The sequence below is a fragment of the Somniosus microcephalus genome, chromosome 11 (genome assembly GCF_052327205.1).
Source record: "Somniosus microcephalus isolate GS21.2 chromosome 11, FLI_Smic_1.0, whole genome shotgun sequence".
NCBI classification, from domain to species: domain Eukaryota; kingdom Metazoa; phylum Chordata; class Chondrichthyes; order Squaliformes; family Somniosidae; genus Somniosus; species Somniosus microcephalus.
In genome coordinates this window covers 39436328-39458397 of record NC_140997.1, presented here as the reverse complement: position 1 = coordinate 39458397, position 22070 = coordinate 39436328, and the positions used below count along the sequence as shown (strand labels likewise).

The following is a 22070-nucleotide window of genomic DNA, read 5'->3' as shown; positions in this document are numbered from 1 at the left end:
GCCAAATTAGTTAACAAGTGGCTTATCTGTCAAATCAACCCAATCAACTAGGCCACACATGAATAACTCCTTGAACGAAACGCCCAAAGCTCATTGTGTTCTCTGGCAGATATTCCTAGGAACCAAAGTCAATCTCCTACAGTTTGCCTCATTGTGTTGATGTCAGCATTAAACCTTGCATGCATTGTGATGTTACTGTTGTAGAATCAGTGCAGACATCATGGGAATTTTAGAACTCACAGCAAAAGCCCTTCTGGATTTTGGATTCCACCCAAGAGTGTGGGACTAATTGGATAGCTCTTTTAAAGAGCCAGCACAAGCACGATGGGCCAAATGGCCTCCTTCTGTGCTGCATGATTCTATGAAGTTGGATTTTAGTTTGAAATATTCGTCACATTTTCATAAAACTGTTGCCAAGTCAGGTTACTGCAAGGTATGAGTGCGAAAAACAGAAACATTTTCAACATGAATTGAACTTAATTAAGACATAGAACCAAACACTAGTGAACTATATAATTTTATTAAAAACGGGTTAACCGCTCCATTAAAATACCAGAGAGAAAAATCACGTTAAGCAATTGTACGAAAACTCAATCGCAATAATTTCTCCTCATGTCTTTGGGCTTCATGACTTTTGCAGTACCAAGCTTTGTCTCCTGTTTATGTTATTTATCATTTGTCCTCTTGTCACCTACTTAAGGGCCAAATCGGCCAGCAATATCTGTGGATTAATGTACTCTCCCAATTTCAAAGTTAAACTATAGATTAATGAAGTTAAGTCAGCTCCGTTTCAGCAAGCAAACAAAGTGACTCATTTAACAGGCTCATTTATGGGTGAACGGGGTTAGACAAAATTATTTCAAAATGAGAAGGACAATTTTCATGGGGAATGGGGTGGCAGTGCCATGAAAATAGCGACGCAGCACTTACTGTCCATTTTTGTTGACATTTGCGTCTGCCATTTTGCTAGGCGCCTTGATATGAGCACTGGAAACCCTGGTGGATCTCTACATTAGCGCATTCTAAATCAGGGTCCTCTGACGTCAATGGGACCCTGATGCAATTTCGAGGTTCAATGGGCAGAGCGTGCACTGCGCACATTCCACTCCTTGGCGCTTGGCGTTGAGCAGCTTGACCAGTGGTCCTTAAAGGGACCCACCACAGGCCGCTCCAAAAATAAAAGGCTTTCTATTGAAAATCAACCTCCCGATGCCCGCCCCCTGGTATCACCCCCTGGTATCGCCCCCTCCCCCCCAAAAAAACTCAGCTGCATTCCACAGTGGCGCCGCCAGATTTCCCGCCCCTCACGATTGGTGGGCTGCTCTAAACGCCCGAGCAGCCCGCCGACAGAATGCTAACGAAGCCCGGCCATGAAAAGGGAAGAACGAATTTTTGCTTTCAACCTGTGCCTGGCCTGAAAGTGCTGAAAATAGCAGATTGGAAGCTATGCTAATCATCGATGAAACACACGTACACAAAAAAAACTCCACAGGGGCTGTGAGATTTTAGTCACGATGTGTTTACAGGTCGATATGAAAATGCCTTTCTTACCTGATCATAGATATTAACCCAGTTGTCTTCAACTTCTCTTAACTGCAATTTCAAACCAGTCACTTAGATCCGAATAATGACTCTCATCAACACCCCGTAAATTTAGTCTATGCCTCAACCCCTGGTCTGTGAGAGAAATAAAATGTTTAGAAATGCGCTGCAAAGGCCATTAATCAAGTAAGACTTACCTCAGCATTTTCCTCTGCGCATTAGTTTTAACAAATCTGTTAACATTCACAAACAATTCATTTACGAATACATCAAAACTAATCTACAGCGCAAAATAGCAAGGTTAGAGTGGACTGAGACTTGCATTAAGTTTAAATTTAATGTATGAAAAATACCCACACAGGGCTATTACTCTTCCAATTGTCCCAGATACCTTGAATTTACTTGCAACTGTACAATTTATTTGAATCAAGGGAGTTAAAGTCAAGATTGGGTCGGTGCAACTGTTAAAATGTTAAAATATACCAGTCTTCCAAAAAAAATCTGGTCTGTTCAAACATACACACATGTAAAAAGATTAATTCAACTGTATTGAGGGGAGCTGCTAAACGTACATAAAATGTACTGAGTAGATTTTAATTTTTACATAACGCTGGCACTCAAAGGCTTTGTAACTGGAGCCTACTACGTACATACAAAAGGCCCGTGAAATCCATCTGATGAAAGGGGATGTATGTGCAAAACATACTGAATTGGTTCAGCATCTTAATTGTACTGACAAGGTGTGAATGTAACAACTCCAGTCTGAGCGTGTTTTCACTGCTTATTAATTTTTCACAGAAAGCCGTCCCATTTTAATTGTTGAGGTGATGTCTGACAAGATGATAGTTTTTGGTTTCGTTCTGTGGGGGATTTGGAGCCAATTTCACACTACTGCAGATGTGCCAGACCCTATACAGCTGTTGTGCTTCAAAGCGTAAGCAGACCCAGGCTCCAGGAATAGGGGACACTGTAGGCCCACAATTGTGCCTTCAGGACTTGGAATCCACTTTCAGTTGTATAAATGCGGGGAGCTGGTTCTCTGCGTAAGCTCTCTGCGGGTCTCCATTAGGGTCGCCAACTCTGATTGGACGTATTCCTGGAGGTTCCATCACATGACCTCTCGCCTCCAACCACCCCATCCCCCACACTCCCGCCGTTGGTCACCCGACACGTCCATCCATGTGTCACTCCGCCTTCCCACGTCAATTGGAACGTGACCAGACTCCTCATGACGCCAATTGAATGATTCTTGACCGTCAGTCAAGCAGCCTTTTTTCCCTACGTCCAATATTTTTTAAAACTAATAAACAATAGTGTCCACGGAAAATAGAAAAAAAACACACCTTTTTTAAATGTTCCTATCATTTTTCTCCCGGAGTTGCTCGCAGCAGTGTTCTGGAGATTAATCTTTAATTCCTGGAGACTCTAGGACCACCCTGGAGGGTTGGCAACTCTCGTCTCCATATAAAAGCAGAGCTCAGCACAGCTACCGAGACTGGCTGGTTCTCCATTCCGAACCTACAAGCACTAAAGTTGCGCACAGATGTCACTCTCGGAAAAAGATTCAGTGTCAAGCGCTGGTATAAAAACTTTACGCAATTTTTAAAAAATTCATTCTCGGCATGTGGGCATGGCTGACAAGGCCGACATTTGTTCCCCCTCCCTAGTGGCGCTGAATCGAGTGGCCTGCTACCACTGCAGAGGGCAGTTAGGGGTCAACCATGTTAGCGTGGGACTGGAGTCAAGTTTCCTTCCCTAAAGGGCATCAGTGAACCAGTTGGGTGTTTTACGACAATCCAACAAACTTCATGGTCACTTTTACTGGTACCAGCTTTTTATTTCCAGATTTCTTATTAAAAACTGAATTCAAATTTTCAAGGTGGGATTTAAACTCACGTTGTAACTGAATTATTAGTCCAGACCTCTGGATTACTAGTCCAGTAACATAACCACTACACTACCGTATCCTTAAGATTCAATCCCCTGCTCTCTCTCCCATATCACAATAAATTCTTAATCAAATATCTGCTTGTGGGTGTAAATCAAAACCATTAACACTTTGAATTAGTCAACATTGATGGGGAAATAAGTACTGCCTGTTGGTCTACTGATGTGCAAGTTACTGGAAGTGTTGAGTTCCATCATCCAACCATAAGCACTCACTCACACGATGATTTTATTCCAACAACAAAGTGACAACATTTTATTACAGACTTTCTTTGTTATTATTGAAAACTGCAGTTTTTTTACCACATAATAATTATCTGAGAAACTGCAACGGCGTGACTATTGGAAAAAGCAGGTGCTCTTTGCTCTGCGCTCTGCCTGCAGCGTGTTATACACCACGGTTGAATCCAGATCAGTTCCCAGGCCAGTCAGAAGTTTCAACACTCCTTAAATTGAAAGGAGTCACTTGGGGATGCAAGCAGCTCCTCGCTGTCGGTTGTTATCAATGGTACGGTCTAGAGAGAGGAACGCCAGAAATCGCAGCTGTCTGCTGGTGTACAAAAGTTGACTTTTGTTTTTAAACGATCCAGGAATGTTTTGATTTTGTTTATACACTTTCATTCTTTGCCAGCTTTCCTCCTCCTATGAATTGCTCATTGAATTAAAATACAACGCGGAAAGCTGTGAACAGACTGGCTCTCTGAGAGTCCAGTTACATGGAGAGACTAGAGATGCTGGGATCATTCCCCTTAGAGCAGAGAAGGTTAAGGGGAAATTTAATCGAGCTGTTCAGAATTATGAGGGGATTTGTTAGGAGTAAATAAGGAGAAACTGTTTCCACTGGCAGGAGGGTCGGTAACCACAGGACACACATTTAAGATAATCGGCAAAAGAACCAGAGGGGAGATGAGGAGAATTTTTTTTATGCAGCAAGTTGTTATGATCTGGAATGCACTGCCTGAAAGGGTGGTGGAAGCAGATTCAATAGTAACATCCAAAAGGAAATTGGATAAATATTTGAAGAGGAAAAGTTGCAGGGCTGTGGGGAAAGGGCAGGGGAGTCGGACTAATTGGATAGCTCTTTCAAAGAGCTGGCACAGGCACAATGGACCGAATGGCCTTTCGCTGTGCTCAATGATTCTATCTCCCAGTGAGATATAGGATAATACTGAACACGGGGAATCCTGTATATCACTACACAGCTGAAACATTTGGAAACTAACCAAAGAACTAGAATAGGTATTCCTGGAGCAATTGTTTTGTTTCAATAATGAGATCTCAGGAGACCCAATAGTTTAGGCTAATGCTGAAATAATGTTAGGAGCTAACTAGGCATGAAAAGCCTCACCTAGAAATGTCTATTTGTATTTCCAGAAGTAAATCTGAAGCGACAACAAATGATAATGTCTCTGATTTTAATCGCTCCACCATTGGCGGTCGTGCCTTCTGCTGTCTAGGCCCTAAGCACTGGAATTCCCTCCCAAAATCTCTCCACCTCTCCACCAATGTTCTCCCTAATTTTAAATTTGGGTGCGCGGCACCTTTAACGGGCTGCGCGGCCCATTCAAAGTTTCGTGCATGCGCAAAACTTTAAATTGGAAAGCCGGTCACGGGCTGCGCAGGACCGTCAGACAGCTGTGCGGCTGCGCAGCTTAGAGGGAACGTTGCTCTCCACCTCTCTCCTCCTTTAAGACGCTCCTTAAACCCTACCTCTTTGACAAAGCTTTTGGTCGCCTGTTCTAATATCTCCTTTGGCTCAGTGTCAATTTCTGGCTGATTACGCTCCTGTGAAGCGCCTTGGGACATTTTACTACATTAAAGGCGCTATACAATTGCAAGTAGCTGTTGTTGAGCCTCCGTATGCAGCTGGCCTTTGGGATGTTTAGAGGGAGTGTTGTAGCGAGCTGCATCTTACAGGAACAGTGTTCCCTCCATGTTGCTTTCATATTAGAGATCCATTTCCAGTGGTTGTGACCCCACAATTGAGTTGGTTCCCATTGTTTAGATGGCAGGGTATAGGCAGCAGCAGTGCGAGAACAGTCAATGAGCAAAGTCACCGTTCACCGCTTCTGAGCAGCAACACGTGTTGGCACGTACTGACAGCTGAGGGGCCAGCCTGCTCACGGCAACAGATGCCAGGCAAGTGGTGGTGAGCGGACCCATTTAGCTTTGGGCACCACTGTCACTTCTTGCCTCGGCAATGAAACGAGGGTGTCACACCTTCCAACAGCACCAACACCAAGTCGTTCAACCTGTAGGTGTGCCTCTGGTTAACTGAGTCGTTCAACCTGTAGGTGTGCCTCTGGTTAACTGAGTCGTTCAACCTGTAGGTGTGCCTCTGGTTAACTGAGTCGTTCAACCTGTAGGTGTGCCTCTGGTTAACTGAGTCGTTCAACCTGTAGGTTTGCCTCTGGTTAACCGAGTCATTCAAATGGCAGGTGTGCCTCTGGTTAACTGAGTCATTTAACTGGCAGGTGAAACCTCTGGTTAACCGAGTCATTCAGCCAGCAGGTGTGCCTCTGGTTAACCGAGTCATTCAGCCAGCATGTTTGCCTCTGGTTAACCGAGTCATTTAACTGGCAGGTGAAACCTCTGGTTAACCGAGTCATTCAGCCAGCAGGTGTGCCTCTGGTTAACTGAGTAATTCAACCTGTAGGTGTGCCTCTGGTTAACTGAGTCATTCAGCCAGCAGGTGTGCCTCTGGTTAACAGGAAATTTGTCCAGCTTCCAGTCATCTGTTTGCTGGCGCATTCCATGGGACATTGCCCCCATACGATGACGTCCCACCCTTTCATGTCATTTCTACTCTCTGTGCATGCTCCTGTTTCCAGGACAATTCCATGAATCGGGTTCCAAAGAGATGATTGACAGGCTGGAGACTGGTGATCGCTGGTCCTGGGGGGTGTGGGAGGGAGATGGGGGTTGGGGGTTGGGTGGGCGGAAGAGGGAACATTCATAACACCATTAAAGCACCAAATGTTTTCTTCCAGTAATACACTTGTATGTTTCTGGCATTCACCGCTGTCAATCAGCACCTTGATACCTGCTCTAATCCTGTTTGTAGGTGGCGACCGCAGCAGTGCAGGAAGTACAGGAAGTGTGGCCAGCGCTCGGAGTTCTGGGAGCGGTCAGAGTGCAGGGAGCATCGCTGCAGCCTCGGGTCCCGATGGGAGTAAGGTACTGCGCAAATCGCACTGACAGGCTTGCTGTGGCGGATAAAGTGCCTGCTGCACCACGGAGGATCAGAGGCCCTGAGACTGTGCAGAGGGATAGTTAAAATCGTGGAGCAAGGGCTTTCACGTGAATGTGTTAGGCATTCGTATGCTACTATGGGGCGTCATTTCAGAGCCTGCGTTAACTCCTTACAATGTTTCTCAATCGCTGAGTGCCATTGAGAGGGTCTGAGCTGTTGGACCACACGATGTGAGGAAATCAGCACCTTGGTCCCTAACATCTCACGGGCTTCAGTTAATTCACCAGAACTATGATTCGCAAAAGTTCTGCGGATGGTAAATGCACTGCCCGAATACAGGCCAGTGAAGTCCCAAGTTCAATCCCTGCTCTGTGCTGAGTTAGCTGCTATCACCAGGGTGGCGATATGGTTACTACAACTGATCTCGAAGTCCCTCTGCTAGAGAGGGGAGTAGAAATCAGCCAGGGCACCTGCTCCTGATCACTGTGACGTGTGTATGTGCGTGCATGTGTGTATTACACCAAGAGAGGTCAGCATTGAGCTCAGCTGTGATGGCTTTCACGGTAAAATAGCCTGGCACTTAGGTGATGCACCAGATGGCTACTGGAGCCTGTGGAATGGTATTCCAGTGCCTGCAAGGTTCAGAAAGACAGAAAACCCTCTAAATAATATGCATATGAAGGTAAACTCTCTCCTTTCTCTCTCTTTTTTTACCTCACCTGGTCCCCATACTGTCACGCCACCTGCTGGTGATATTGTTGATGGGCACCTTCTCCAGGCTCCACTAACGCCAGCCCGAACTGACTACTTCCTATGAGCAGGGGTGGGTGGGGAACCCAGTGCTTACTTGGTACCTCTCTATAAGCAGTGTGACCGAGATAAGGAACTTGATAGCATGGGAGAATTTGAATTCAAGAACATAGGCGTTGGGAACAAAGTAACAGGGTAGTTGGGGACTCAGCGACATAGGGATGGAAACAAATTAAGAGAACTATACCCCCACACTCTCTCACAAAGCACAATTTATTATAATTTGATGGATAATTGTCCTTTGATAAACAAGTTGATGTGCTGCCATCCGTACAAGATTGCTTAATAGTCTGAAGCTTCATTATCCAATAGATGGGGAGTCTATGCTTGCCACAAGCAACCAATAGACTCTTTCAGTTCATGATGCATTAGCATCATGCCTGCAATACACATTAAGAATATGTCATGATTTGAAGCTGACCTCATTTCATATTTAAGTAAATGCCTCTGAAAACCAATAAGATTACCAATATGCCCATGTGACCTAAAATGCCTGGGATTTTCACATGTAAAAATTAAAGATACTGCTTTTCCCAGGTGAGTGCATTTTTAAAATGATCAAACAAGCTGCATTGTTATTTGATGAAAGTCACTGGGGGAGAAATTCAGTAGCGCCCAGGAAGGGGGCGCTAACTTTTGAGAAGTTGGAAGTTTAGTGCTAGGCGCTAATCTGTCTCACTGCCCGCTAAATTAAGTCTCAGCGCTCAAAGAATGCAGGGGAGTGTTAAATCAGGCGCTAATGGCATAGGTGAGTGGCGTTAGGCTCCAAGCGATAACAAACATGAGGTGTTATGTAATCGGGAGTGAACATTTGCGCAAGTGCCTTCTGGTCATTAAAGGGGAGCGTCACTGGAGTCTGCACACCAGCCCCCAATGATTCAGGGAGTGCAGAACAGCGATAGGCTGTGGGATGAAATATGAAGTGCTTTGACGGACCGCAACACTCCGGGGACTAAGCAGCCTTTATTTGGCTGCAGATACATCCTGCGCTCTCTGCCACTTATAACTGACCTTTGGAACGGAAGCTCCTTGACAGCTGGGGCGCATCCCTTTAGGTAGCGCCCCGCCAGCCGCCAGCCGGCTGGTTCACGCCTTCGCTCCCTGGCGCTGTCGGCGTGAGGCGGTAAGGCGGGGGGCACGACTGAAGTTTGCAGATCGGGCGCCCAGCGAGCGTTGCACACTCCCTGATGTCACAGTCTGCATGGCGAAGGGGACCGAGGCACTAACTGTTATCGCCGGCGCTACGGGGCCGGCAAATTTGCCGTGCAGCGTGGATTCACCCCGCTGTGGCACTACTGCCTGAACGCCCCATTAGCACCCCCGCCAGGCGCTAACCTGGGGGCGCTAACCTACTGAATTTCTAGCCCTCAGTGTAAGAAATAAGAGCAGGAGTAGGCCATACGGCCCTTCAAGCCTGCTCCGCCATTCAATAAGATCATTGCTGATCATCGACCTCAACTCCACTTTCCCGCCCAATCTCCATATCCCTTGATTCCCCTAGAGTCCAAAAATCTATCTATCTCAGCCTTGAATATACTCAACGACTCAGCATCCACAGCCCTCTGAGGCAGAGAATTCACAAACCTCTGAGTGAAGAAATTCCTCCTCATCTCAGTCTTAAATGGCCTACCCCTTATCCTGAGACAATGCCCCCTAGTTCTAGACACTCCAGCCAGGGGAAACAACCTCTCAGCATCTACCCTGTCAATCCCCTTCAGAATCTTGTATGTTTCAATGAGATCATCTCTCATTCTTCTAAACTCCAGAGAGTATAGGCCCATTCTACTCAATCTCTCCTTATTGGACAACCCTCTCATCCCAGGAATCAATCTAGCGAACCTTCGTTGCACCGCCTCCAAGGCAAGTATATCCTTCCTTAAATAAGGAGACCAAAGCTGTGCACACTACTCCAGGTGTGGTCTCACCAAGGCCCTGTACAAATGTAGCAAGACTTCCTTACTCTTATACTCCAACCCCCTTGCAATAAAAGCCAGCATGCGATTTGCCTTCCTTACTGCTTGCTGTGCCTGCATGCTAGCTTTCTGTGTTTCTTGCACGAGGACACCCAAATCTCTCTGAACACCAACATTTGAAAGTTTCTCACCATTTACAAAATATCATCAAACTATATGCATCATCAGTCAATTATTGACGTGTGATTTCCTGTGTTTCTATCTAAAATATACAGATCCCTTAGCAAGTTGCACCTTTATAGCACCTTTAATTGAATAAAACCCCTCTGAAATGCTTAACATTAGTGAAAGTAAGGATTATTCGCCAGCTTTTAGTAATGTTTTAATCACCACCTGCAGATAAAATAATCGGAACAGTGGATAATGACAGGCCTTTAAAGAAAAGCCCTGTACGTAAAGAAATCAAAGGCTTAAAATAAACAGAACCCTTATAAAAGCATCATTCTGATCTCAAACAGCATCCCTGCTTCAGTCCCCCAGCATGTAGCAGTCTTAAAATAGCTTCCCTTGTCAAAGTACTGATGCAGAATACTGATACTGAAGAAGGGTTTCCACCTGAAACGTTAACTCTGCTTCTCTCTCCACGGATGTTGCCTGGCCTGCTGAGTTTTTCCAGCTTTTCCTGTTGTTATTTCAGATTTCCAGCATCCGCAGTATTTTGCTATCGTACTGATGCAGAATGTTCAGTTAGAGAGCAGCACCCACATACACTGTCTCAACAATATCAGCCAGATCTTGTGTGTCAACTCACACTTGCTGAGGCAAAGTAAATACTCCAACTACAGGAAGATGAGGCCTGGGGTACAGCCTGGGGTACAATGGTGTAGTGGTTATGTTACTGGACTAGTAATCCAGGGAATGCGAATTCCAGTTCCGTGATGGCGGGTTGAGAATTTTGAACTCAGTTTACAAAATCAGAAAATAAAAAGCTGGTATCGGTAAAAGTGACCATGGAGCTGTTGGATTCTTGTAAAAACCTAACTGATTCACAAATGTCCTTTAGGTGAAGGAACCTGCCATCCTTACCAGGTCTGGCCTATATGTGACTCCAGTCCTACTCCAACGTAGCTGACTTTTAACTACCCTCTGAAGTGGCCTAACAAATTGTATCAAAAGTGGTTCAAGAAGGTGGCCAACCACCACCTTCTCAGGGCAACTAGAGACGGGCAATAAATGCCGGCCTTGTCAGTGACGCCCACATCGCGAGAATACAATTTTTAAAAAGGAAGAAGTCGGAGGGCGAGATAAACACAAGCCAATGGGATCTATATTATAATGGGAAAGAGGCAACAGAGATACAGAGGAGGTATTAGAAAAGCTGGCTGTACTTAAAGTAGATTAGTCACCAGAAGCGGATGGGATGCATCCTAGAATGCTGAGGGAATTGAGGGCGGAAATCGCGGCGGTGCTGGCCATAATCTTCCAATCCTCCTTAGATACGGGGGTGGTGCCAGAGGACTGGAGAATTGCAAATGTTACACCCTTGCTCAAAAAAGGGTGTAAAGATAAACCCAGAAACTATAGGCCAGTCAGTTTAACCTCGGTAGTGGGGAAGCTTTTAGAAACAGTAATCAGGGACAAAATTAGCAGTCACTTGGACAAGTGTGGATTAATTAAGGAAAGCCAGCACGGATTTGTTAAAGGCAAATCATGTTTAACTAACTTGATTGAGTTCTTTGATGAGGTAACAGGAGAGGGTTGATGAAGGTAATGCAGTTGACGTGGTGTACATGGATTTCCGAAAGGCATTTGACAAAGTGCCACATAATAGGCTTGCCAGCAAAGTTGAAACCCATGGAATAAAAGAGACAGTGGCAGCATGGATACAAAATTGGCTAAGTGACAGGAAACAGAGAGTAGTGGTGAACGGTTGTTTTTCGGACTGGAGGAAGGTATACAGTGGTGTTCCCCAGGGGTCGGTTCTAGGACCACTGCTTTTCTCAATATATATTAATGACTTGGACGTGGGTGTACAGGGCATAATTTCAAAATTTGCAGATGACACAAAACTTGGAAGTATAGTGAACAGTGAGGAGGATAGTGATAGACTTCAGGAGGACATAGACAGGATAGTAAAATGGGCGAAAACGTGGCAGATGAAATTTAATGCAGAAAAGTGTGAAGTGATACTTAGGGCGCTAACGGGAGGCGCAAAGCAACCACATTTTTCCCCCCAAAACTGTACACAATACTCCAGGTGTGGTCTCGCCAGGGCCGTATACAATTGCCGTAAGACATCTTTACTCATACTCAAATCCTCTTGTAATAAAGGCCAACATACCATTTGCTTCCCTAATTGCTTGCTGTACCTGCATATTAACTTTCAGTGATTCATGTGCAATGACACCCAGGTCCCTCTGAACACCAACATTCCCCAATCTCTCACCATTTAAAAAATACTTTGCTTTTCTATTTTTCATACCAAAATGGATAACTTCACATTTCTCCACATTATATTTAATTTGCCATGTTCTTGCCCACTCACGTAGCCTGTCTATATCCTCTTGAAGCCTCTTTGCATCCTCCTCACAACTTACATTCCCACCTAGCTTTGTATCATCAGCAAACTTGAATATATTACAGTATTTATTACCCATCTCGGGAAGTATTCATTACCCATCCCAGGTTGTGTTTATTACTCAGTCCAAGTAGTACCCATCCCAGGTAGTATTTATTACCCATCCAAGTGTAAGACGTGTAAATTTTTACTTCCTTGGGGAACGTGTATTGTTTTTGTGGCCTGGACATCGGTTCTCCCTCCAGGCGCTCCTCCACACCTGCTACCCTGCCACAGTTGTGTTTGTGGGTAGCAAAAGCTTCCTTTGCATTCCGGACTACGGCTTGGTACCTTTCGGGCACCCTGGCCGCCATCGTTTCCAAGTCGTAAGGTCCGGCAGGCGCTACCACTCACGCTTCCCCTTGTCGGGGGGTATTACAACTATTTCCTCATTATTATCCACCCCACCCCACAGACAGTTGTTATCCACGTCCACTATGACATTGTGGGCCAGCATCTAGTCTGAACCTAACACTCCCAGCCCTGACTGGTCCCATTTTATTAATTTGCATGTCCACTTTGTTTGGAGGGGCCCTACCTTAAAATTCAAAAGGGGGAAAAATTCAGTGGCGCCCCCTTTCGGCCGCTAACTTTGCCGGGATGCTAAAAGTTAGCGCCCCTGCCCCAAGCAGCGCTCCCCCCTCCTTCCTGGGGTGCTACCACTGAATATCGCGGTGCTACATGCAACAGTGCCACATGTGTCAGCACGTAGCACTGCGGTATTGCAGGCCTCCCACCCCGGATTAAAGGGGAAGGGCCTAGTGCTGCACGCATGGGGCCCTGCTGGACCATCGGGGAGCGGGGTGCCGGGAAAGCAGCCATGCACTCAAGAGGAGTGCCGGGCTGAGCGATCGCAGTCAGCATCCCGAATGAAAGAGGAAGGGGGCAGGTGCTGGCAGTTGGCCAAAAGAAAATGGCTGCTCGACACCTGCCCCTTTAAATACCGGCACGGCAGCTACAAAAACGCCTCCCTGACCCTGTCGGACATATCGTCCGGCGATAGGTCAGGGGGCGCAGCCGATGTTTGCTGCCGGGACGCGAGCGGGGGACTGCACACGCTGATGATGTCATTGCCAGAGGCGCAGCGGCCGTGGGGCGCTACCAGCTACCACCGCCGCTAACCTCCCGCTGAATTTCATGGGAGGCATTAACAGCACCACACCCGGGCGGTAGGGGCTTTGCAACCCAATTTTCCCCCCAAAGGTTTTGACAGGGCCTCAGCCACTGAATCGTCCGTAAAACCTCCTAGGACGTAGGGGGTTCCACTTGACCAGGGAGACCTCATCGGGGAGGGAGAGTGGACGACCGTCCTTGACGATGCAGTGTCTACTAAATAGTCCCCTCTCTCTCCCTATACAATGATGTCTATGCACGGTCTTCCCCAATCATCGTACCTGAGTGGACAGCGGTACTCGGGCTGGGCGCGGCCCCTTCATGCTTGGGTTTCGACGCTACCTCCCGCCTTTATCACGTGGATTTTCCCCCGGGGCACCTCGTCCCTTAATTCTCAGGCATTCTCTCACGCGCCTGGTAACTAACGTGGTCATATCTTCTTGGGTGGGTGTGCTTGGTCAGGGCTCCTCCAATTTAGGGGGGCCTCCGACCTTTCTTTCTTTGGGAGCCGACAGCTACGCGCAAGTGTCCCACACCCCCACAATTGTAACATTCCCGTCCCTGGGCTCCCCCTTTCGGGGTAGTCCCTTCTCGTTGCCATTTCCGAGGGGAGCCCCCTTTATCGGGTCCCTTCTGCTTCATTTCGCAGACCTTGCCTTTCGGCTTATTCATCACCCCGGTATTCTTTTTAATCTACCTGGCGCACCTCGAAACGCAGCGTCATTTTCCTCAAGACCTTGGCTTCGGTATTTGCCCCATCCTCCAGGTCAAAATCCGCCATTGCGGGTTGCAAATAGGGAATATTGTGGGAGATCAGAGTCGGTAACCAATGGTTACATGCTTCTCCGTTCAGGTCTGCTCTCCTTACCGCCCCTCCCATAGCTGCATTATAGGTCGGCCATAGCCTGTCGGCGAATGCCGCCGGGTGTTCATTTGGACCTTGTTCCACGTCCGCCATGGCCTTAAAAGGATCTCCTGTTCCTTGCCCCATCACCTGGGCAACCCTCAACTTCAATGCCTCCCCCCTTTTGCTCTCCAGTGGGAGACCGGCAAAGACACTGGGACTTAGGGGGAATAGCAGCAAGCGCTTGTTCTCCTCCTCATCCAGGCCATTCAGAGCGGCCATCTGTTCTACCTCCAGATAATGCCCTTGGGGGTCCCCTCCTTGCTCCCACTTCTTCAAATCACAAGACATTTTCCTTAACTCTTCCGTATTCTATGGGACCTCAAATTCCCTATCTAATGCACCCCGATCCTCTCTCCCTTCGCGAGGCGCCAAGTATCGCCTTTGGCGTATCAGGTTCATGGGCGGAGGCCGAGATCCCTCTGGCGAGGCATTCCCTGGCCCCTTATCTGATTTTTCATCACCCCCTTCATCAACTTCACTATCACATTCTTCACTATCCTGTCCATCCTTCCCGAACGAGGGGGTCATGGCACATTCAATGCCTCTTTGAATCTGCAAATTCTCCTCCAATTCCCTAATCCGCTTATTACATTCAGTGTGATCCCCACGAGCACTCCGTTCCTCTAGAGCCTGTTTCTGGGTGACCATAAACGCAACGTTCAGGTCCTCATTAACCTTTTCTGCCTGCTCTGCCCAATGTCTCTCTGCTTGGACGCCTCCTTACACGATCACACTGACCCTGGTTATTCATACACTGGCTCTCAAGGTACAGTTCCTTATTACACCATCTCTCCTTTGCCTTTTCAAATTTCTCCGTGAGCCTTTTCCTACTTTCCCTTTCTTCTTCTAATTCCCTCAGAAGTCGGTTTACCACCGCTTCTCTTTCACTGGCCTTACTCGCCAGATCTTCTATCTCCTTTCGCATCTTAATTTTCGTACACTCATTGGGGGCGAAGTTCGCCTCCTTTGCACCCTCCATTAGTGCCTCCGGGGGCGCTAATGGAGCGCAAAAGGCTGATCACCCTGGCGGGGGCGTTAATAGCACCTGCCAAGAAATTCGGTGGGGCGCTACTGAGGCGCTAGCCAATAGCGCTCACCCCCGCTGGTAGCGCCCCGGACCACTGCGCTGCTGGCAATGACGTCATCGACGAGTGACATGACCCCTTAGTGCCAAGCAGCCGCCCATTAGCGCCCTGCGGCAGAAATTCAGCTGCGCCCCATGAGGCTGCTGCAGGCGATGTCAGCGACAGCGTCACAGGTCGTGAACCGGGCCACACCGCTGGCGGGATGGTAATTAAAGCGGCGGTCTGGCTGCGCCCCGCGCCAACATTTTTTATTTTGGCCGACCTGGCAGCCCTTGGCGTGGTCTGTGGCCGCCATCGCGCCGTCCGGCACCACGTCTCAGTGCCGGGCTGCAGGCACGGCACCACGCCGCCCTGGTGGACTAGTGGAGGCCATCAAATGGCCTGCAGAGTGTGCAGCAGCCCTCCACTTTAACGTAAGGGGAGGGACTCTGAAATGTGTCAGTGCTACGTGCAACGGCCGTGTAGCGTTACCACGCTTTGCACCTCAGACACCGCACCAAGAGGAAATGGAGTGCCCGAAATAGTGCTCTGCTGCCTCGCTGGGGCGGTAAGCCCAATTTAGCGGCCGGGGTGGTACTCCCGCCCCGGGCGCTAAATGTCTGCCGCTAATTCAGTTACCGCCCCCAAACGGGACGTAACCAAATTTTGCTCCCATCATTTTTAACCTGTCTCTGGTATGCCATTAACCAGACGGCCTTCATCGTCCCTGGCCGACACGTGGACTCTTGTGTCCATTGTTCGGCCTCAGAGACCGGGTCATCCCCATCTATTATGACCCTTACCCATCCCACTTTGAGGGGTAACTTCCTTGTCACGTATTTCGTAGCTGACTCATCCATCGTCTTTGCCATTGTTTGTTCCGAGCAGGTCCCTGTTCGGGCACCAAAACCTGTAAGCTGTGTAAATTTTTACTCCAGTCTAACAGTACTTAGGGTTCGGACCCGTATTGGAACAGGCAACTCAAGACAAAGATTTCAGGGTAACTATTCTTTACTTAAAATCAACAGCGATTACAAGCAAGCGCAAGCATACATGCGTACTAACACCAGCGAGTGATCAGCTCGGTGGTGACTCGTAGTTTCTCTTCTCTGTGTGACCAATCAAGTTGCCCAACTCACTGCAGCAGTGTCTGTCGACTGCACTTTTAATACCCCAAAACTTATCAGACCGCCCAATGTGTACGTGTCCCAGACCACGTTAACAATGGCCAGTAGTTGTTTTTCTTTCTCCTCTCCCATCCCAGGTAGCATTTATTACCCATCCCAGTTAGTATTTATTACCCATCCCAGGTAGCATTTATTACCCATCCCAGGTAGAATTTATTACCCATCCCAGGTAGAATTTATTACCCATCCCAGGTAGTATTTATTAACCATCCCAGGTAGAATGTATTACCCATCCCAGGTAGTATTTATTACCCATCCCAGGTAGAATTTATTACCCATCCCAGGTAGTATTTATTACCCATCCCGGGTAGTATTTATTACCCATCCTGGGTAGTATTTATTACCCATTCCAGGTAACATTTATTACCCATCCCAGGTAGTATTTATTACCCATCCCAGGTAGTATTTATTACCCATTCCAGGTAGCATTTATTACCCATCCCAGGTAGTATTTATTACCCATCCTGGGTAGAATTTATTACGCATCCCAGGTAGCATTTATTACCCATCCCAGGTAGTATTTATTACCCATCCTGGGTAGTGTTTATTACCCATCCCAGGTAGCATTTATTACCCATCCTGGGTAGAATTTATTACCCATCCCAGGTAGAATTTATTACGCATCCCAGGTAGAATTTATTACGCATCCCAGGTAGCATTTATTACCCATCCCAGGTAGTATTTATTACCCATCCCAGGTAGTATTTATTACCCATCCCAGGTAGTATTTATTACCCATCCCAGGTAGCATTTATTACCCATCCCGGGTAGAATTTATTACCCATCCCATGTAGAATTTATTACCCATCCCAGGTAGTATTTATTATCCCTCCCAGGTAGAATTTATTACCCATCCCAGGTAGTATTTATTACCCATCCCGGGTAGTATTTATTACCCATCCCAGGTAGTATTTATTACCCATCCCAGGTAGTATTTATTACCCATCCCAGGTAGTATTTATTACCCATCCCAGGTAGCATTTATTACCCATCCCAGGTAGAATTTATTACCCATCCCAGGTAGTATTTATTACCCATCCCAGGTAGTATTTATTACCCATCCCAGGTAGTATTTATTACCCATCCCAGGCAGTAGTTATTACCCATCCCAGGTAGCATTTATTACCCATCCTGGGTAGAATTTATTACCCATCCCAGGTAGAATTTATTACCCATCCCAGGTAGTATTTATTACCCATCCCAGGTAGTATTTATTACCCATCCCAGGTAGTATTTATTACCCATCCCAGGTAGCAGTTATTTTCCAGCCCTATGGGCTTCAAGAGTCGACTTCACAGCATGGAACTGGAGTCACATGGCAGTCAGACCAGCTTATGACGGCAGATTCCCTTCCCTGAAGGACATGAGTGAACCAGCAGCATGATCATATTTGGGCACTAGCCTACAAATGATTGAATATCACAGCTTGCCACGGTGTGATTTGATCGCCCAATCTCTAGGATGCCAGTCCAGTACCATAACTGTTGGGTTACCGTACCAACACGGTACAAATGTCATGCTGCAAAACTTCACCTCGATTCCATTTAATATTCGCAATGCCCTGGTCCAAGATAAGTAAGTAATCCAGACTGTGTTTACATTTTTGTAAGCATTTACCCCATTTTCCTGTATACGCTTACCAATGCGGTGAGTAAACACATCATCACCTCAGAGAACGTCAGTACCTGTAGCTTTAAAGAAAAAGGATTCAGAGACAGATCAGCACAAATCAGTAGCGAGGAGCCGTTTGCATCGAGTCCCTTGTTCCTGTTTGTGTCGTGAAACCTGGAGTTATCCCTTAAATAGTAACCAATCTACTGAAGAAAAGCTGTTGTAGCACAAATTGTGACAGAACGGGAGCAGGCACGAGTGCCCTGAGCTGTGATAACCACAGCTGTTTCTAAAGAGAAACTGCTCTCCCTCCTCCGTCTGTCCACTGTGCCTCCTTAACCTGTAAAGGTCTTTTGTTAAGATGCCAATTATTATTTTTGATACAGTCAGAGGCTCTCCCAAAACGAGCGCTTTCTTTGCTGTAACCATTCTCCCCTTTTTCTTACGCTACAGTTACTGCAAGCGGTGCTAACCCAGAAGGGATCTGCTCCAGAGACAGCAGGAGGTGAAGGAGTTGTCAAATCAGAGCAGCCTGCAGGTAGGCCTTGATTGTCGAGCTTGGACCTTTTCATTAAAGTGCAAGAGAAACTGCCAGCTGTCTTTGGCAGGGACACAAAGGGGAAATGAATGAAAGGCTTCAATTTTTGTAGAATTCTCTGGGTTCTCCGTTCTCCTTGTTGAAGGAGGCTGACACGATGGTGAGTGCACACTGCAGGGCTAGGGTAAGAAGTAGATTCAAGGACAAATGTAAGTCTGTCAGTATTTGCGAATGCTGGTACTGTAATGCAATATTATTGAGTGATTGCTCATAACAAGATATTGTATTGACGAGCTTTTTCTACTTCTTTCAGGGTGACGTAATTTGCAGCATTTATAATTTATTTTAATTATTTTTAAAATTAATCTTTTAATTCATGCTGGGGTAACCTCCATGAGCGTCAATCATTTTTTTGGTACCCGAGTGGCCATTCTTTCTGTGTGCAAGTTAACCGTGCATTCTGTGCGAATCATACAGCACAGAAGGAGGCCATTCGGCCCATCGTGCCTGGGCCGGCTCTTTGAAAGAGCTACCCAGTTAGTCCCACTCCCCATTGCTCTTTCCCCATAGCCCTGTAAATGATGTCCTTTTCAAGCATTTATCCAATTCCTTTTTGAAAGTTATTATTGAACCTGCTTCCACCATCCTCTCAGGCAGTGTATTCCAGATCATGGCAACTCACTGCGTAAAAAGATTTTTCCTCATCTCCCCCATTATGATAAGAAAAATAGTGTTGGCAAGTTATTCGACCTTGAGGGGAATCGCGGTGATCCCTATCCTGTCTGCACCTGTCATCTACATACGTGCCCTTTACAACTCAGGTCATTGGATGGTGGATTTTTACCCCCTCCCTTACCAGGGATGCTGAGGCCAATTGTAGTACCTCCAACACTGCCCCAGTGCTGAGTTATTCCTCAATTAGTGCGTGACACAATTGGCTCCGCATCCTTGGTCTAGGGAGTGGAGGGGTGGGGGGAAGTTAGCCAGGTTTCCCACTCCTAATGGTAATCCAGTGACTCCTGCTGGAAAGTGCATGATGCGCATGGACATGAGGTGAGGATAGGAGTGATGGCGCTCATGGTCGAATAAATTGCTCGCACTCCAGGGAGCCCAGGGTCACATGTGAAGAGTGGCCTCTTGGATGAGGTACCAGAGGACAGCCCTTAATCTTTGGCAACGCACACACACACGTATCTGTGGCCTTGGCATACACTCTATTCCACCTGTGGCACTCCATCACATTGGAGTTATGGCCAGAATGCTGCGGATTTATGGGGAGTCCCTGTATGTTTAAAGGAGGTGAATCCAGCCACTAGAGGGATCTCGATCAGTGACTCCTCTCGCTATAAGCTCCTGTGCGGGTTTTGCACCATCAACTTGTATAGAACCTTACTTAAACCACACTTGGAGTACTGTGCACAATTCTGGTCTCTGCATTGTAAAAAGGATATAGAGGCACTGGTGAAGGTGCAATAAAGCTTTACTAGAATGATACCAGAACTAAGAGGTAATACCTATCAGAAAAGGGTGAACAGGCTGGGTCTTTTTTCTCTAGAAAAGAGAAGGCTGAGGGGTGACCTGATAGAGGTATTTAAAATTATGAAAGGGTTTGATAGGGTAGACATAGAAAAGATGGGGGAATTTTAACCCCCAAAAATGGGTGGGTGTGGGTTGGGTGGAATCTTAAAATGTTAAAAATATGAATCCTGACTCCAACCCGCCCACTTCCGGTTTTAACAGAGGCGAGACGGGGGGCGGGCAACCAACCCGCTCCCAGGAGGCGGGTTGGCAATTTAAATATTATAATGAGGCTGCGTGTCTCATATTTAACCACCATTTAAAATTTAACCCTGGCCGGCCGGGTTTTTCGGGCCTAGGGAAACCCAACGGCTGAAGGGATGCGAGGACTGCTGGATCCAGGAGGTAAGTGCCTTTCCACTTACCTGCTGGATCCAGTTTACCTGCTTCACCAATCCCCTGCGATCGGACACTCCCCCGACTCTTCCAATCTCCCCTCGACTCTTCTGATCTCCCCCTACTTTGATCTTTCCGCTGGCCTCCGATCTACCCCCCGCCCACCCATTCAGATCCCTCCCTCCCTCCTCTATGCTCCCCTGTTGCAGACCGGTGCCGAATACTTACCTGCCCGACAGCCAGCCAGCCTCTCAATCTCAATCTGGCTGGCTGCGGCCAGGAAATGGAGACAAAAAATGGTAATCCGGTCCTGCCATTAAGTTCAGCAAGACCTTTGGGAAACCCGTTCATCCGGGTTTCCCAACCTCAAAGCAGCCCCCATGCTCCCTCCGCTTCTGAGTTAATATCCAGTCCACTGTTTCCACTTGTGGGGCGAAACCAGAACTAGGGGCCATAAATATAAGAGAGTCACTAATAAATCCAATAGGGAATTCAGGAGAAACTTCTTTACCCAGAGAGTGATTAGAATGTGGAACTCGCTACCACAGGGAGTGGTTGAGGCGAATAGCCTGGATGCATATACAGGAAACTTTCGATTTACCGGCACCTAAATAACCGGAAATCTCAGTTAACCGGCAAAATTCAGGAGTAGGTTCAGGTAAGTTTTATTACTTGCCTTCCTCGATCTGTTGCTGTGCAAGGGTGTGGCTGCAGCTGTTGCTAAGCTACAGAGATGCCTGGAACTTGTGGCCATTGTTCTGAACCTAAGCAACAGGGTTTGTTGCTTTATACGGAGCTCTCAGCTCCGTATCTTTTACTATAGCTTTCAGTTATCTGGAATTTTTCATGAACCGGCACCACGTCGGTCCCGTCGGTGCCGGATAAAAAAAAGTTTCCTGTAAGGGGAAACTAGATAAACACATGAGGGAGAAAGGAATAGAAGTTTATGCTGATAGGGTGAGATGGAGAAGGGTGGGAGGAGGCTTGTGTGGAGCATAAACACCGGCATGGACCAGTTGGGCCGAATGGCCTGTTTCTGTGCTGTATATTCACAGAATCACAGAAACCCCACAGTGCAGATAGAGGCCATTTCGGCCCATCGAGCCTGCACTGACACATATCCCACCCGATCCCCGTAACCCCTACACCAACACATATCCCACCCTATCCCCGTAACCCCACGTATTTAATCCCCCTAACACTAAGGGTCAATTTATCATAGCCAATCAACCTAACCCGCACATCTTTGGATATTGTATGTAATTCTAGTTCAGATCTGTTGTGTGCGCGAGGCTGAAGCGCTAATAAAGCCCATTTGATGTTGTCTTTCGGTTCTGCTTCGTCGCAGGAGCTGCCCGACCCCAGAGCGCATCCAGCTGCCCGTTGGCAGAGCAACCGTATGGCGACCAGCAGCTGAAGAAGGCTGAGGCACAGTCGGAAACAAAGGTAAGTGACTCTGGGAGCACCAGGACACTTGCAATAAACACTCGCTAGGTAAAGCCGCAAGGATTCAAACCTGTTAGGTTTTTCTTTCCCCGCCCCCCACTCTCTCTCTCTCTCTCTTTCTGCACAGTTAAGTCTCTAGGTGGGAGCAGAGCAGGAAGGCGGTGAGTAATCTTTTATTCTTGTAACAGATTTGGATCTTTTGAAATTCCTTTCGACAAGCTAACAGACGTGACCAATCCAATTTACATTGCATTTCACTCCATTGTGA

At 47.2% G+C, this 22070-nt stretch overlaps 1 protein-coding gene across 5 annotated transcripts in view; it reads left to right on the top strand.

Moving 5' to 3' along the window:
• Window positions 1-22070, top strand: part of caskin1 (CASK interacting protein 1) — an 854777-nt gene that overhangs the window by 774325 nt on the left and 58382 nt on the right. For all 5 annotated transcript variants that reach the window (XM_086000518.1, XM_086000521.1, XM_086000520.1 and 2 more), the window contains 3 exons: window positions 6554-6666; window positions 18358-18442; window positions 21705-21802. In XM_086000518.1, coding sequence (XP_085856644.1) covers window positions 6554-6666; window positions 18358-18442; window positions 21705-21802 — 296 coding nt within the window. The remainder of the gene's footprint in view (window positions 1-6553; window positions 6667-18357; window positions 18443-21704; window positions 21803-22070) is intronic.